Source organism: Aquarana catesbeiana, linkage group LG08 (genome assembly GCF_042186555.1).
Source record: "Aquarana catesbeiana isolate 2022-GZ linkage group LG08, ASM4218655v1, whole genome shotgun sequence".
Classification (NCBI taxonomy): Eukaryota; Metazoa; Chordata; class Amphibia; order Anura; family Ranidae; genus Aquarana; species Aquarana catesbeiana.
This window is the reverse complement of record NC_133331.1, coordinates 255042533-255056382: the sequence shown is the minus strand read 5'-3', so window position 1 is coordinate 255056382 and position 13850 is coordinate 255042533. Positions and strand designations below refer to the sequence as shown.

The following is a 13850-nucleotide window of genomic DNA, read 5'->3' as shown; positions in this document are numbered from 1 at the left end:
GGATATTGCTTCGAAAACCCCCTGATTCAGAACCCAGTCGCCTTCCCTCAGCCGTTTCCTGCTGAGGTAATCCGCCACCAGATTCTGATCTCCTTTCAGATGCACTGCCGAGAGGGATAGGACGTTTAATTCGGCCCATCTGAGAATGCTTTCTACCAGGGTCCACAGAGGTCTGCTCCTGGTACCCCCCTGCCTGTTTATGTAGGCTACGGCTGAGGAGTTGTCCGACCGGACTCTCACATGCTGTCCCTGAAGTTCCCTTTGAAAAGTTTTGAGTGCCAAGGCTACTGCCTTCAGCTCCCTCCAGTTGGAGGATCTCCCTGCGTCCTCCTTCCGCCAGCCTCCCTGAGCCACCCGGTCCCCCATATGCGCCCCCCAACCCATGCCACTCGCATCGGTCGTGACGCATCTGGACACCGGCAGAACCCATTCCAGACCCTGAGAGAGATTGGCTTCTTTCCGCCACCACCATAGGGATCTCTTGACCTGGTCCGGTACAGTTATCAGGGAATCCAAAGATTCCTGACTGTGGTCCCAAATGCTCAGGATAAATAGTTGCAAGGGGCGAAAGTGTAATCCTGCCCACTGGACTGCTGGAAGTGCTGCCGTCAGTAACCCCAAGGCTGACATAGCCTTTCTTACTGATATTTGTTGGCTGCCCTGGAGTAACGACATTGCCCTGTCTACCTTCTGGATTTTCTCCATAGGCAGGAAGACCTTTTGTTTTGTTGAGTCCAACAGGTAACCTAAAAAGATTACTTTTTGCGAAGGAGTCAGATTGGACTTCTCCAGATTTAAGAGCCAACCTAGACCCACTAAGATGTTCCTTGTCAACTGCAGGTCCAGCGACAGTTGTTCCGCGGAAGGGGCAAAAAGAAGTAGATCGTCTAAATAAGCGATCACTGAAATGCCCCTGATCCGTAGGAAAGCCAAGACTTCTACCATGACTTTGGTGAAGATGCGGGGGGAAGAGGATAGTCCGAAGGGAAGGGCCCTGAACTGCCAGTGAAAGGTCTCTTCTCTGGTATTTATTGCCAGCCTGAGGAACCTTTGACACTGATCTGCAATGGGAATGTGCAGGTAGGCATCCCTCAAGTCTATCGATGCCATAAAGCAGTTTGGAGGAAGAAGTGTCTTTACCGAATAGATAGAGTCCATTCGGAACCTCCTGTAGGTGAGAGAGACGTTCAGAGGCTTCAGGTTCAGGATGAGCCTGAACTTCCCCGAGGGTTTGCGCACCACAAAAATGTGGGAGTAAAAGCCTCTGCCCGTCTCTCCTTCTGGCACTCGAACTACCACCTCCTGTTCCTCCAACTCCTGGAGGGAGGAAAGGAGAGCCGCTGACCTCTCTGCACATTTCGGAAGCGTGGTTACGAGGAGTCTGCATGGTGGAGGTTCTGCAAACTCCAACCTGTACCCTCTTCTTATGACTTCCAAAATAAAATTGTTGGAGGTGATCATCTCCCACTGTGGCAGGAAGGCCCCCAGTCTTCCTCCCACCGTTATTCTGTCACTTTGTCTTTTTGGGCTGTTCAGGAGGGCGAAAAATAGCCCCCCCACGCCCCTTCCCTTTTTGTCCCCACCCCTTTTTCTGTTGATCAGATTTTGGGGGGTCCAACTTCTTCCACGGCCGAGACTTTCTTTTAGTCTCTGCCGGTTTTCTTTTAAAAGGAAATGCCTTTTTTCTGTCAGCCGTTCTATCCAACACAGCTTCCAGACCTGGCCCGAAAAGCAAGTCCCCCGTGAGAGGAATGCCGCAGAGTTTAACCTTGGATGCGGTATCTCCCTGCCATGTTTTAAGCCATAGGGCTCTTCTTGCCGAATTGGACAATGCGGCTGATCTTGCAGACATACGCACCGATTCAGCTGACGCATCTGCCAGGTAAGCTATTCCTTTAAGGAGCATGGGAAAAGACGAAAGGATTGTTTCCTTAGGCGTGCCCGCCTCTATATGCGCCCTAATTTGCGTTAGCCAATACTCCATGTTTCGTGCCACCACCGTGGACGCCATGGCAGGTTTGAGGTTCCCTATGGAAGAGTCCCAGGATTTTTTCAGGAGGGAATCTATCCTTTTATCCATGGGATCTGGGAGTGCCCCCATGTCCTCAAAGGCCAAGTCAGTGTGCCTGGAGACCTGCGAAAAGGCTGCGTCTAGCTTAGGCGATTTGTTCCATACCAGCGCCTCTTCTTCTGCAAAGGGGAACCTACGCTTAAGTGCCTTTGAAAGGAAAGGCTTCCTTTCGGGGTCTTGCCACTCCTTTTTGATGGCGTCGACTAAGACCTCATGGACCGGGAACACCTTCCTTTTATGTTCCCCTAGTCCCTTGTACATCTGGTCATGGAGTGAAAGTTTTTTCCTTTCCTCCTGGATTCCTAGGGTGGTATGAATGGCTCCTAGGAGCTCCTCCACCTCCTCCAGGGAAAGCTTGTAGCGAGAGGATCTTGTGGATTCCCCTTCCGCCTCCTCTCCCTCTGATTCCCCCTGGGGATCTGAGGACCCGCTATCAGGCTCTTCCTCAACCTCGAATCTGGCACCTCCTGGATTCTCTCCACTTCCCGAGGGAGCATCCATTAAGGATTGAGGAACACTCTGCTGTGCTGGTGGAGAAACAACCTGCGGCTGTGGCAACTGAAGACTGGCAAATAATGTTTTAAAAGTCTGCACCGTATTGGAAAGTTCTTTCACGGATGCTGCTAAATCTGAAGACTGTTCTCCAGATTGCTCCCTTACTAGCCCCTCTATACAATCCCTGCAAAGGGGTTTAGACCAAGATTCCCCCATTGTGATTTTACATGAGGGGCATTTCTTCTTGGCACTGTGGGGCGACTTGCTTTTCTCTGTAGCTTTGCCCTGGAAAACAAGTTAAAGGTAGGGAGCAATCAGCAAACTTTCACCAGCACTACCACGGAGGGCCACCAGGGGTGCACTTCCCGGGACCAACCATCACCAGGGACCCAGACACAACCCTTTCCCCCCCTTCACCACCAGGGGGAGTTCTACACCTGTGGAGCTTTACAGGAAGCGGTAAGGGAACACCACCCCAGGGTTCCTCTTACCTTAGAGTGGCTGGTGCAGGATTCTCCTGGAGCGGTTCTTGAAGCCTCTGCTTCCGACATCTCCTTAGAGTGCAGTGGTGATCCAAGCCCCTGTGTACTGTCCCCACAGCAAGTCAGAGGCAGCACCAGCCGAACGCGCGGTCCGTTTTCAACACCGCGACCGGAACCGGAAGACACGGGTCAGACGGAAACACCGACCTCCGCCGGAAATGACGTCACCCGTCCTCCGACCCAGCGCTCAGAGCTCCCACGCTGGCTGCAAGTGCAGGGCGGTCTTCTGTGCCTCCGCCTATGCCACTGCTAGGCAAGAAAGAAAACGGACCCCCCCAGCTTACAACTTCACTAAGAGAAGCTGGGGGAGCGTGATGTGCAGTCTTCTAAAAGGTACTCAGCCACCCTAGCCCCTTAGACTGCAGCTTTCTTTAGAAAAAAAGAGCAGGAGAGAGCCAGAGAGAGCGCCCCCTTTGGTCAGCCTGCAATTAGCCTCAGCCTCCCTAGCTGTGCGGCCCTGGTTCCTTGCGATGTCTCCCCACCGGAGGAAACACCAGAACTGAGGGGCCGGGGGAGAGCGGTGAGGTTTAAAGCTTTAAGTTGAAGGCGGTGTTTCCTCAGAAGGGGAGGAGCCAAGGTCTCTCTCTATGGTGCTGTCCTGAAAGACGGAAATGGGAAAAATAGCCAGGCCAATGGCTTCCGTTGCTACTTCGATGTCCAGTAAGAAGAGAGACGCTGCTCTCACGCACAGTGCTGGATCGAGATTGGGCTCAGGTAAGTATAAAGGGAGCTGCACACAGGTCTTTTACCTTAATGCAGCGAATGCATTAAAGTGGAAGTTCCACTCATTGTACTTCCCCCCCCCCTCCGGTGCCACATTTGGCACCTTTCGGGGAAGAGGGGGGACAGCATACCCGTCTTTCACAGGTATACCTTCCCCACTTTCAGGAGCCTCAGCCGCGGGTATTGACGTCACATCTGGGGCTCCATCCTTCTCCCCCTGTCGCCGGGCCAGTAGGAGAGAGGAACGGAGCCTCGCGCGTGCGCAGTAGGGTTCCCGGCATGAAGCTGGGTTCCCTTACTAGCAATGGAGGCGACATGCACCCGACAGCTGATGGAAACATCAGCTGCGGTGCCAACATCGCTGGACTCCAGGACATGTAAGTGTCCGATTATTAAAAGGCAGCTACTGGCTTTTTAATTTTTGCAGCGGTGGGCGGACCTCCACTTTAAGGAAAAAAAAAAAAAACACTTTAAAAGAACTTTATTTTAAAAATCTTTCATTGCTAAGCATAAAGAATTAAAATTATTTAAATGTAAAGCTGAAATATGGGATAAGCAAATATTGCCCCTGGACGACGTGACCTATCACGAAATGCCGCGTAGGGCGAGCGACGCGCTGACGTCACCACGTGTCTTCCACTGATCATTCAGCAGGACGGGTTAGTCTGTGTGCTACGGCCAGCGCACCTGACGAACAAGGCTTGCTAAAATTTTAATTGGTGTTTATTTTACTTTACCTACTTAATAAACCAAGAGATTTTACACTATGGAGCGCCTGTGTTCTCTCTTACTATGTACACCTATGGTTGAGTCCATCTGTCTATGAGGAGAGCTGGGAACATCAGGAGCCGTGCAGAGGAGGTTTAGAAACAACCATCATCCCTAAATTAGCCCAGTAGTTGTCCCGTTGGTTATACTCTGCAGAAGTGTTTACATACCAGCTTCCCCTGATCCTCTGTAGTGGGGGATCATGGGGCTCCGGTAAGCAGTCACCCCCTTCTTTACCGGTGGCAGATTTCCTCTTCTCAAGACCTAATTTGCACAAATCACTTTATTTAAAAGGGACTTTTTTATTCACGGGAACCAAATTCCTTACTTCTTCTATTAGTGTTTATTGGATTTAAATCAGTTTCTCACATTTTAGCACTTTTATGGCACAGCACTGTGACATTACACATGAGCGAAAGAGTTGTTTTAGATTATATCACTGCATTTATTATATGTTATATTATTATATGCTCATATATTAACATCTTAGTTTGATTTTTTAATTCACATTCGATTATCTATTTAGCGCGATTCTATTGTTTTCCAAATATTGACTCTTGCATCTCTGTGTGCTTTATGTATTTTTCCCTGATCTGTGCAGTAATCCAGTGTGAAACCTTTTCTTTGTGCAAGGAGTTTCCTGTAATCAAGACTGCTCTCTCTCCTTGTGCAGGGTGAGCAGTCTTGTATCTATCCCACTCCTGTAGTTTTCTTCAAGCACTCTGTTGTAGTGGGTGGGCCTGCTGGGTCCCTCCCACAGCGCTCACGCAATGTGCAGCACAGTCAATGCCATCAATGCTACATTTAGGTAATATCTGATTTTTGCAAAGACGTTTGGTGATTGCAATGTGGATTAATATTGTTTGTGGCTATTGATCATTTTTTTGTTAATACACAGCTACAACTACAGATAAAACTATTTTTTTCCCCCCATTGTTCTGGGCTGTTTTGGATGATGGAGATGAGTCCCATCACAACCCAAGTTTATGAAGTCTCACTGCAGGTGCTAACAAGGATTTGTGTCCAAAAGATGCAGCTCTGGTACAGAGGCAAATAAGAAGCTGGGATGGAGAATGTTATTATAGACTCGTTCAAGAGGGCTAGGTGTGGATTAGAAGAGCTTAATTAACATATGTAAACCCTTACAGTGAACTTCTCTTATTTGTTCCATTTTGATCTATTAAATATACCACTGAAAGCATTTTGCTTTATCGGTTCAATAAGTGAAAATGTTTACCTGCTGATCCTGCCAAAAACTAAGTGAGCTTCTAACTTCCTGTAGGGAGCCGACAATGCTGCACTAAATTCTCATACATTATCAGCCCTGTCAGAATTCTCTGTGGACTTTAGAATGACCACCCCCTACTTGTTATGCAGAAGAGAAGGGGGAGAAATCTATACTCCTAACACACAAACTCTCCTAGGGTGAAAATGCTCATCCTTCTAGAAAAATCACAGTGAGTGTTGTCATACTAGGACAGGAAGTGTGTTAATTGCAGGATCTCCAGGTGAGAAAAGGAAAAACAAGCCTAAAAAGAAAAACTAATGTAGCCACCACATAATCTACAAGGCCCAAGGGAGTCTGATTTTCTTATGGAGTTGAGATTCTTCACTTAGAGAAGTACAGTCAAAGCTTGTTCGGCTGTACTCCTATGAATCACAGCAGTGCAGTTTATTTTGCACTCCTGTGACCCGTTTTCAGCAGACAGCGAGCTAACGGTCTTTGTCGGCTGACGTCAGAGCAGGTCCAGGCTCGGGCAAGATCACAACAATGGAGTCGGGATCTGCCCTCAACACTGGACCTGCACCACTCTCAGCGAGCGGCTGAGTGCCTGAGCTGGCCGCTCCAACCCCCTCTACAGCCCAGCGCTCCAGTGAGCGTGGGGGGGGGGGGGGTGGCAGAGCAGAAAGCTGTGAGAGCCGAGCGATCTGCTGTGTTTGATCGCTCAGTTCTAAGGGTTAGAGGGGACCAATGCTGCATCCACTTAAGTATGAATCAAAAAACGAAAATAAATCATACATCTCTTTTAAAGCAATAGTAAACTCAGGAGGTTTTTTTCCCCTAAAAAGGGCCTTCTGTCTGCAGGTTAATGCCATAAAGTGCTAGTATACTAGCATATGACGACTTTCTGTGAGAGGAATGTATAAGGAGAGGGGGGAACACTGTGTGAGAGGAATGTATGAGAAGGGGAGAGAATCGCACCGCACAGAGCCGCATATGAACATTATGATGTGGGCATGGTGTGAACTGACCCTAAAGTAGTATTAAATACTTTTTAACAAATACATTTTCATTAACTAGGGGAACTTTCCCTTACATACGATGGTATGTGCAACTAGAATCAGCAGGTGCATTGATAGCTGGGAAACGTAGTGCAGAACAGAGAACGTGACCACAATAGGCTGTCACAGTAGCAAGGAGTGAACATTTAGCACACACACAGCAAAACAATATGTGGAAGAAGTATGAACATTTTAATGAACTGCAGTGGTATAGCCAGGGCTGCTGATAGGGCAGTACAACCAGCCCTGTTGTACCGGGCCCGGCCCCAACAGCTCAACAAGGTGGGCCCGAGAAGCTTTAAAGTTAAATTTCTGGCTAAACAAAAGGGTTTTACTTAAGCACACCCCTGCTCCTACATCCTTTCCAGGGTGCAATTACATTTTCCTGGGCCCCATCAGGTCAACAGAGGGGCCCATGAAGTGAGAGCAGAATAAGGACTTTCTTTCCATTTTCGAGGCGCAGGCATATAAGCCGGCACTGCACTAGTTCTGACCGCAGCCGCCCATTGCTTGTACCTGGTGGAGTGATTAATTTGTAATCTACTCCCTCAGTAAGTGCCACGGACAGAGAGAGACTTATGTGAGGCAGACAAGCTGCTGAGAGGGCACAGGAGACCTAATCCAGGGGGTGGCGGACGGTGCACAGCTTCAGGCAAGCGGTGGCATACACTGCACACAGTCACACTGATTACTGTGGAATGAAGGTACAGACCCCAGACTACCCACAGTGTGCTCAGCATCATGATGATGATCACATCGGGTCCTCTATTGCTCACCCACATTGTCACATGGCTGCTGGGTGCTGACTTATAGCTGTATTGTGTGTACAGACTGTAAAACAGTACAGCCTTAACAAAGTCAGCACCCAGCAACCATGTGACACCATGGGAGAGCAATAGAGGAACTGCTATGCTGTGATCACCATAATAATAATGATGATGATGATCATAAGATGCTACCTTACACTTGTGTTTGGAGGGAAGTGGGGCACAGCAAAGCCAAGTGTCATTGTTATCACTCCCCCTTAAAAAACCTTTTGCCCAAGCTTTACAATTAGGTCTGACTGCCTGTAACTTTTTCAGACAGAATTGTTCAGACCTTACACTTTCCCCTATGGAGTGGAGGATGTCAGTGGTGACATGTTCGCTGACATCCGCCGCTATCCAATCCTGTCCACAAAATCCAGACGGGTGGAGACCCCTATTTTCCACGCATCTGGCAGATCGAATTGAAGATGACTGGATGAAAACAGACAGGCGGTCTGTTTTCACCCAATTTCCCCATAGAGGAGAGCTGAACTGTGTCCGTGTCCACACTGCACAGTGAGCGGAGACAGACCTGTGAGTGGAGCAATCCCTCACTGCGCAAGCAGAGTCCCTCAGGTAGAGGCGCCCATGTGAAAGGGGCCTACTAGTTTTTTCGTTCAACCCAGCAGGTTGAATGAAAAAATGACCACTCAGGTCAGAGCTGCTGTACTAAACATCCATTGTTAGTACAGCAATCTCCCCTGCTCTGCTATTGTGTTCTGACGGGGATGGCCCCCCTGCCAGAACGCTCACGTCAGCTGCTGGTTTTCCAGCATGCTCATCCAACAGACCAGCTGCCATACACAGGCCGAATGTCAGACAGTTTTTATTGAACCGGTCGATGGTCGCTCGACATTCGGCCAGTGTTTACTAGACAGCTGCAGCATTCTCATTTTCTAGCAGAAATGAGCTCAGATGTGTTCAGAATCTAGTCTAATCAAATTTATAACAGCCTGGAAAAAGATAAAAAAATCACTTGAAGGCAATGCATTTTTTTTTTTTTTTTAGGCGGGTGGGCAGGGTTGGGCCCCCCCAGGTAGGCTTTACGGGGCCCCATGATATCTAACAGCTGCCCTGGGTATAGCATTCTGTCCTAGATTTGGAAGTTAGCGTCTAGTGACACTAAGGCTTGGTTCACACTGGGACGACCTGCGCTCCATTCAGTGCAATGGAACCATTCTAAATCGGAGAGACTCAAGTTGCTCCGATTTAGAAAAAGGTTCCTGTACTACTTGGGGGCGACTTTGAAGCGGCTTGTACTGACTTCTATTAAAGAAGCCGCTTGCAAGTAACGCTGAAATCGCGCCGTGCGGGGCGGCTTCAGAGTTGGGTGACTTTGAAGCCGCCGCAGTGTGAACAGAGACCAACTCAGGAGAGTTCCAGGGATGCAGTTTTGCCACCCAACCAGCTGACCCTGACCCCCCTCCCCCCCCCACTCGACAGTAATGCTGCTTGTGTATGGGCTTGCAGTGAGAGACCTTGTGTGTGACAGGTGCAGCAGCTGGGCAGGGAACTCATTAAAGGGTAACTCCACTTTTGTGGGGGGAAAAAAATAATAATATAGCATATACAATTGTGACTCATGTCAAACTGTAATTGAACATTATTAAAAATAACCTCTCTTTTTCAATCTACAACTCTGTAATTTTCTGTAAAATGCAACGTGGTTACCTGGAGGTGTTCTTTACACAAAATGTGTACAGAGCGCCCCCCAGAAACATATCCTGCTTGTGCGATTGGCTCACTGGCTTTCCCAGAGTCTGCACTAAGATACAAGTCAGATTTCAGGCATCCCCCTGCAACAAAAATGTAATTATTGGTGAGATACTCCCAATAGGAAATCACGTATTAAGGCACCTTTCGCACAGGCTGTCCAATCAGGTCTGCCTTTCAGTTTTTTTAGGCCGACCGGATCAGACCCTTCAGTCTCTTCTATAGAGCAGCAAATGTCAGCAGACACCCGCTGCCATCTGATCTGGTCTGTCAAAAACAGACGGATAGTGGTCCTATTCCCCACCTGTCTGATGGATGGGATGGAAACTAACAAGCATTCTATTTCCAACCAATTTCCCCATAGAGAAGAGTATGACTGTGTCCTTTCTGCATAGCGGAGTGGACACGGACCTGTCATTGCCTGTTTAGCGGGATCAGCGGAGAGATCCCCCGCTGAGCAAGCAGATTCCACTTCACAGAGGCACCTGCGTGTAAGGAGTGAAAGGGATGCAGACCCTTCAATTTTCCTCATTAGTGCCCTGCAGGTGCAGCAGCTGGTTGATAATTAGGAAACCACTCCCATTAAATTACCTCACCACAATGACAGACAAACACACAGGGATTTCTTCGGAATAACAAGAAGGTAAGAATCTGCAACAAAGATTGTTAAAATGCTTGCAATGTGCACAGATAACGCAGAGAGGAATGCTTTTTTTTTCCTCAACAAAAAATAGAGTTACTCTTTAAGGCTAAGCCTGTGATTTTAGCAGGTTCAGCCTTACTGAAAGCAGACCTTGACTTAAACTTGACTTATACTTTTAGTATTCTCACTCCTCCCCCTCTCTGCAAAGAGCAATACATTTTTTTTTTTTTTTTTTTTTGTGGGTATGGCTATTTTAGAGACAGCACAGTCTGCTGCCACACCTTTCTCACCTAGATGAAAACGAGGTCCCTCAGCGTCCTGGGATATCAGCGTCACGCATCCCCGAAAACTTCAGAGCTATGTATAACAAACATGCTCAGTAGTGCAGCCTAAGGCAGCCATGTCCTGATGAAATCAGCAAAGATGACAATGCAGGAACGTGCAGTGGCTTTCGTGGCTAACGGCAAGACAACACTGGATTTTCTAGTTAGGCGAGTCTATATTTTGTAGATAAAGCCAGAAAAACAAGGAGAGTAAAGAACACAAACTTTTGGGAAGGGGAAGTCTGAACTTTCTCTTAGGAGCTGTTCACACTGCCTCCAGCCCAAAACGCTGCTGCCCACTCACTAAACTGGTGTGTGGGCATCAACACTTTAAGCTGCAGAGCTGTGTGGAAGGAGGCAGTGTGAAGTGTGTTTTATCACATCACACATCTCCCTGTTTTTGTGACTGAACCTTATGTGAAATGTACAAAAAGACACTTCATTCACGTCATTGCACAGCAGCAGCAGCTGCACATGTGTGGTGACATGCAGGGCCATCCAGAAGGGTGCAATATTATGCAAACATGCCGCATAATATTGCACAGCTCTGGAACACTGAGAAACACTGGGCTTTGCTGTGAACATGACTTTTCTGTGTCATTGCAGTTACCAGAAGAAAAATGTAGGCAACTGCACATACTGTGAATGAGCCCTTAAACAGCGTTGAGACTGGAGTGTCTCAATGCTGTTTAAAGTGGAGAGCCCCCCCCCCCCCCCCCCAAAAAAAAAAAAAAAAATTACATGAAAACGTTCCTAAAAATTTTGAGAAGAAAATTTTTACTTACCAGAAATGGCTGTTGCTAGGCCACTTCCTACATCGCGGTGATCTAAAGTCTTCTCCTCCTCGCGTTGTCTTCTGGGGAATAGGGCGCGGTGTGTTACGGGAACTGTGCGTGTCCCCCAACACAGCGCACCCCATTCACAAAGCGCAGTAGGAAAGCCGCAAGGCTCCACTGCCTGTTTCCCTTAGTTGGAATGGCATCGCTGGGCCCCGAGTCAGCCTCGGGCGGCCGACATCGCGAGCACCCTGGACAGGCAAGTGTGCTCATTAAAAGTCAGCAGCTACAGTGTTTGTGGACAAAATTGGAACATATTTATTTTTTGACAAAAAGTTCCAATTTAAAGTGGTTTTAAACCCCATTCATGAAATTTGATCCAGGCACATATCTGTATTGTTTACTTTTCTCTCTCCAAAGCTCTGTCTCGTTTCTTTCTGCTGCTCCCTTCCTCTGTTATCAGCATGAGTTACATAGTTAGGTTGAAAAAAAAAAAGAGACAAGTCCATCTGGTTCAACCAAAAAAAAAAAAAATACAATCCCATATAGACAATCCTTCACCCACCGCTGATCCAGAGTCACTTCTGACAAGTTCTCCGACACGTAAAATAACAGCTTAAAACTTGTATCGGGGAGGGAGCTCAGCAGAAAGCTCGTCTATTCAGAGTACAGCTCTGCATGTTCCTTCGCCTATGTGAAGGAGGGTGTGTGCGCGACTTTCGTCCAATCAGCTCTCACACAGTGCAAGCCCAGACTCCACACCCACTGCTGAATGAGGAAGCATGATTTCTAACACAATGTGCACTTTCTATAGGAGTATAGAAAGGGATATACAGCAGATACACATGTAAAACTTATGTAGGGAGATTTGTTTCATCTCTGTGTATCATCTGAGGCTGTTCACTGTGTTTAGGAGAGGGTTTACATTCACTTTAAAATAAAGAGGTTTATACTTACGTGCTCTGTGTAACGATATTGCACACAGCAGCCTCTTAGCTCTTCTTTTGGTGGTCTCCACTCCTTTCTGCAGTTGCCCCGATAGCAAGCTGTTTGTTATGGTGGGTACACACGAGGATGTGTCCCTGCACTGGGCTATGTGCATCCATAGACACACAGAGCACAGCTTCTTTCTGCAGATGCCCCCATAGCAAGCTGCTTTTTAATGGGGATGGATGTGCCCCCCCCCCCCCCCCCGCGCCGAGCTATGTGCATCCATAGACACCTACAGAACGGCTCAGCCCAGCCGCATAACATGATTTGACTGTCAGCCAATGGCTCCCCCCTGCTCCCAGTGTTCTCCTGTGACCAGGAAGAGCTGCAGCCGGGGACACCGCTGGATCGTGAGGGGATTCAGGGAAGTGTTTAGGGATAGGATAAGGAGAAATAAGTGGGGAGTTTTTTTTTTTTTTTTTACATTACAGGAAATGCATTGAGATAAACAAAATAAGTGATAGCCTTTAGAAGCACTGTAAGTGGCCAGTCTATCTAGTCACGTGTGTCCTGTGTTTAGCCTCCAACAAGGAGGAGAAGTGAGCAGCTCTGGGTGTATCCATGGTAAACAAAGTATTGGTGTCGCGTTCCCCTGGAGCCATGGCTAGTACCTCTCCACAACTAACCTGCTCACTGGGAGAGAACCCGGCCATAACAGCCCATACCTGAGCTCTGACTCACCTGAAACCGCAGCATAGCTCCCTCTCTTGGTCTCTCCGCACCCCCCTTACTCCGGTGCGCGCACACGCGCTCCCTCCTCTTGCCGTACCACCACCCCGATTGGTGAAATCTCAGGCGCGCTCCAGCGCCCAAACAACGCCATTGGCTGGCGGGTCTGGGCGTGTGCGTGCTCGCCGCCTGGATGCTTCGTCCAAAGCTCGTGACGAACGGGCGCGCTCCGGGTCGCCCAGCTGACCGTGCGCGGTGACGTAAAGGCAGAGGGACCGCGCCTTAGCTGTGGAGAGGAAAACAAAAATCAGTGTAAAACTTTATTGATAACAGAATAAATCGACATAACAGAGAAGGAATTAATAGTGTGAATGCATAGTTACAACATTTTTTAACACCGCCCTCCAGTAGCTATTCACTTGTAAAGTATGAAAAAAAAAGGCCACAAATATTAACCACTTGACCTCCGGAAGATTTACCCCCCTTCATGACCAGGCCATTTTTTACGATATGGCACGGCGTTACTTTGACAACTGCGCGGTCATGCAACATTGTACATAAATGAAGTGTATGTCCTTTTTTTTCCCCACAAATAGAGCTTTCTTTTTGTGATATATGATCACCTCTGTGTTTTTTATTTTTCGCGCTATAAACAGAAAAAAGACCTACAATATTGAAAGAAAAAAAAAAACAATGTTAAAGTAAAGTAAACAGGCACATAGTACAAGAATCCACGTTTATCTCTTCTGTCCATGCAGCTTTGCTGAGGTGATCACCTATGGTTGTGTTAGATGCAACTGTTAAATAAGTTGCTTTAAGTTTATATTGCTTTGTCAAATTATTGCTTCTATAGGAATTAAGACACAGAGTCAGAAATCCGTGTATCAGTTCTTGAGCATAATGGACTGCCGCTCTTTACTTCTTTCAAAGGCCTTTTTATAGGCAATTATACAAACAATAGCATCAGCACAGCCCCCCCACACAGGGCAAGGGTAAACAACAACAGGAGTCACCTGGGCTACGAACACAAGCTTCAACACCATGGCAA

At 47.8% G+C, this 13850-nt stretch overlaps 1 protein-coding gene across 1 annotated transcript in view; it reads right to left on the bottom strand.

The window, feature by feature from the left end:
- PATL1 (PAT1 homolog 1, processing body mRNA decay factor) overlaps positions 1 to 13019 on the bottom strand; it is a 119443-nt gene extending 106424 nt beyond the window's left edge. Inside the window, exon 1 of the mRNA XM_073597032.1 lies at positions 12815 to 13019. Within this exon, the coding sequence (XP_073453133.1) occupies positions 12815 to 12829 (15 nt within the window). The 5' untranslated portion in view covers positions 12830 to 13019. The remainder of the gene's footprint in view (positions 1 to 12814) is intronic.
- Positions 13020 to 13850: the final 831 nt, after the last annotated feature.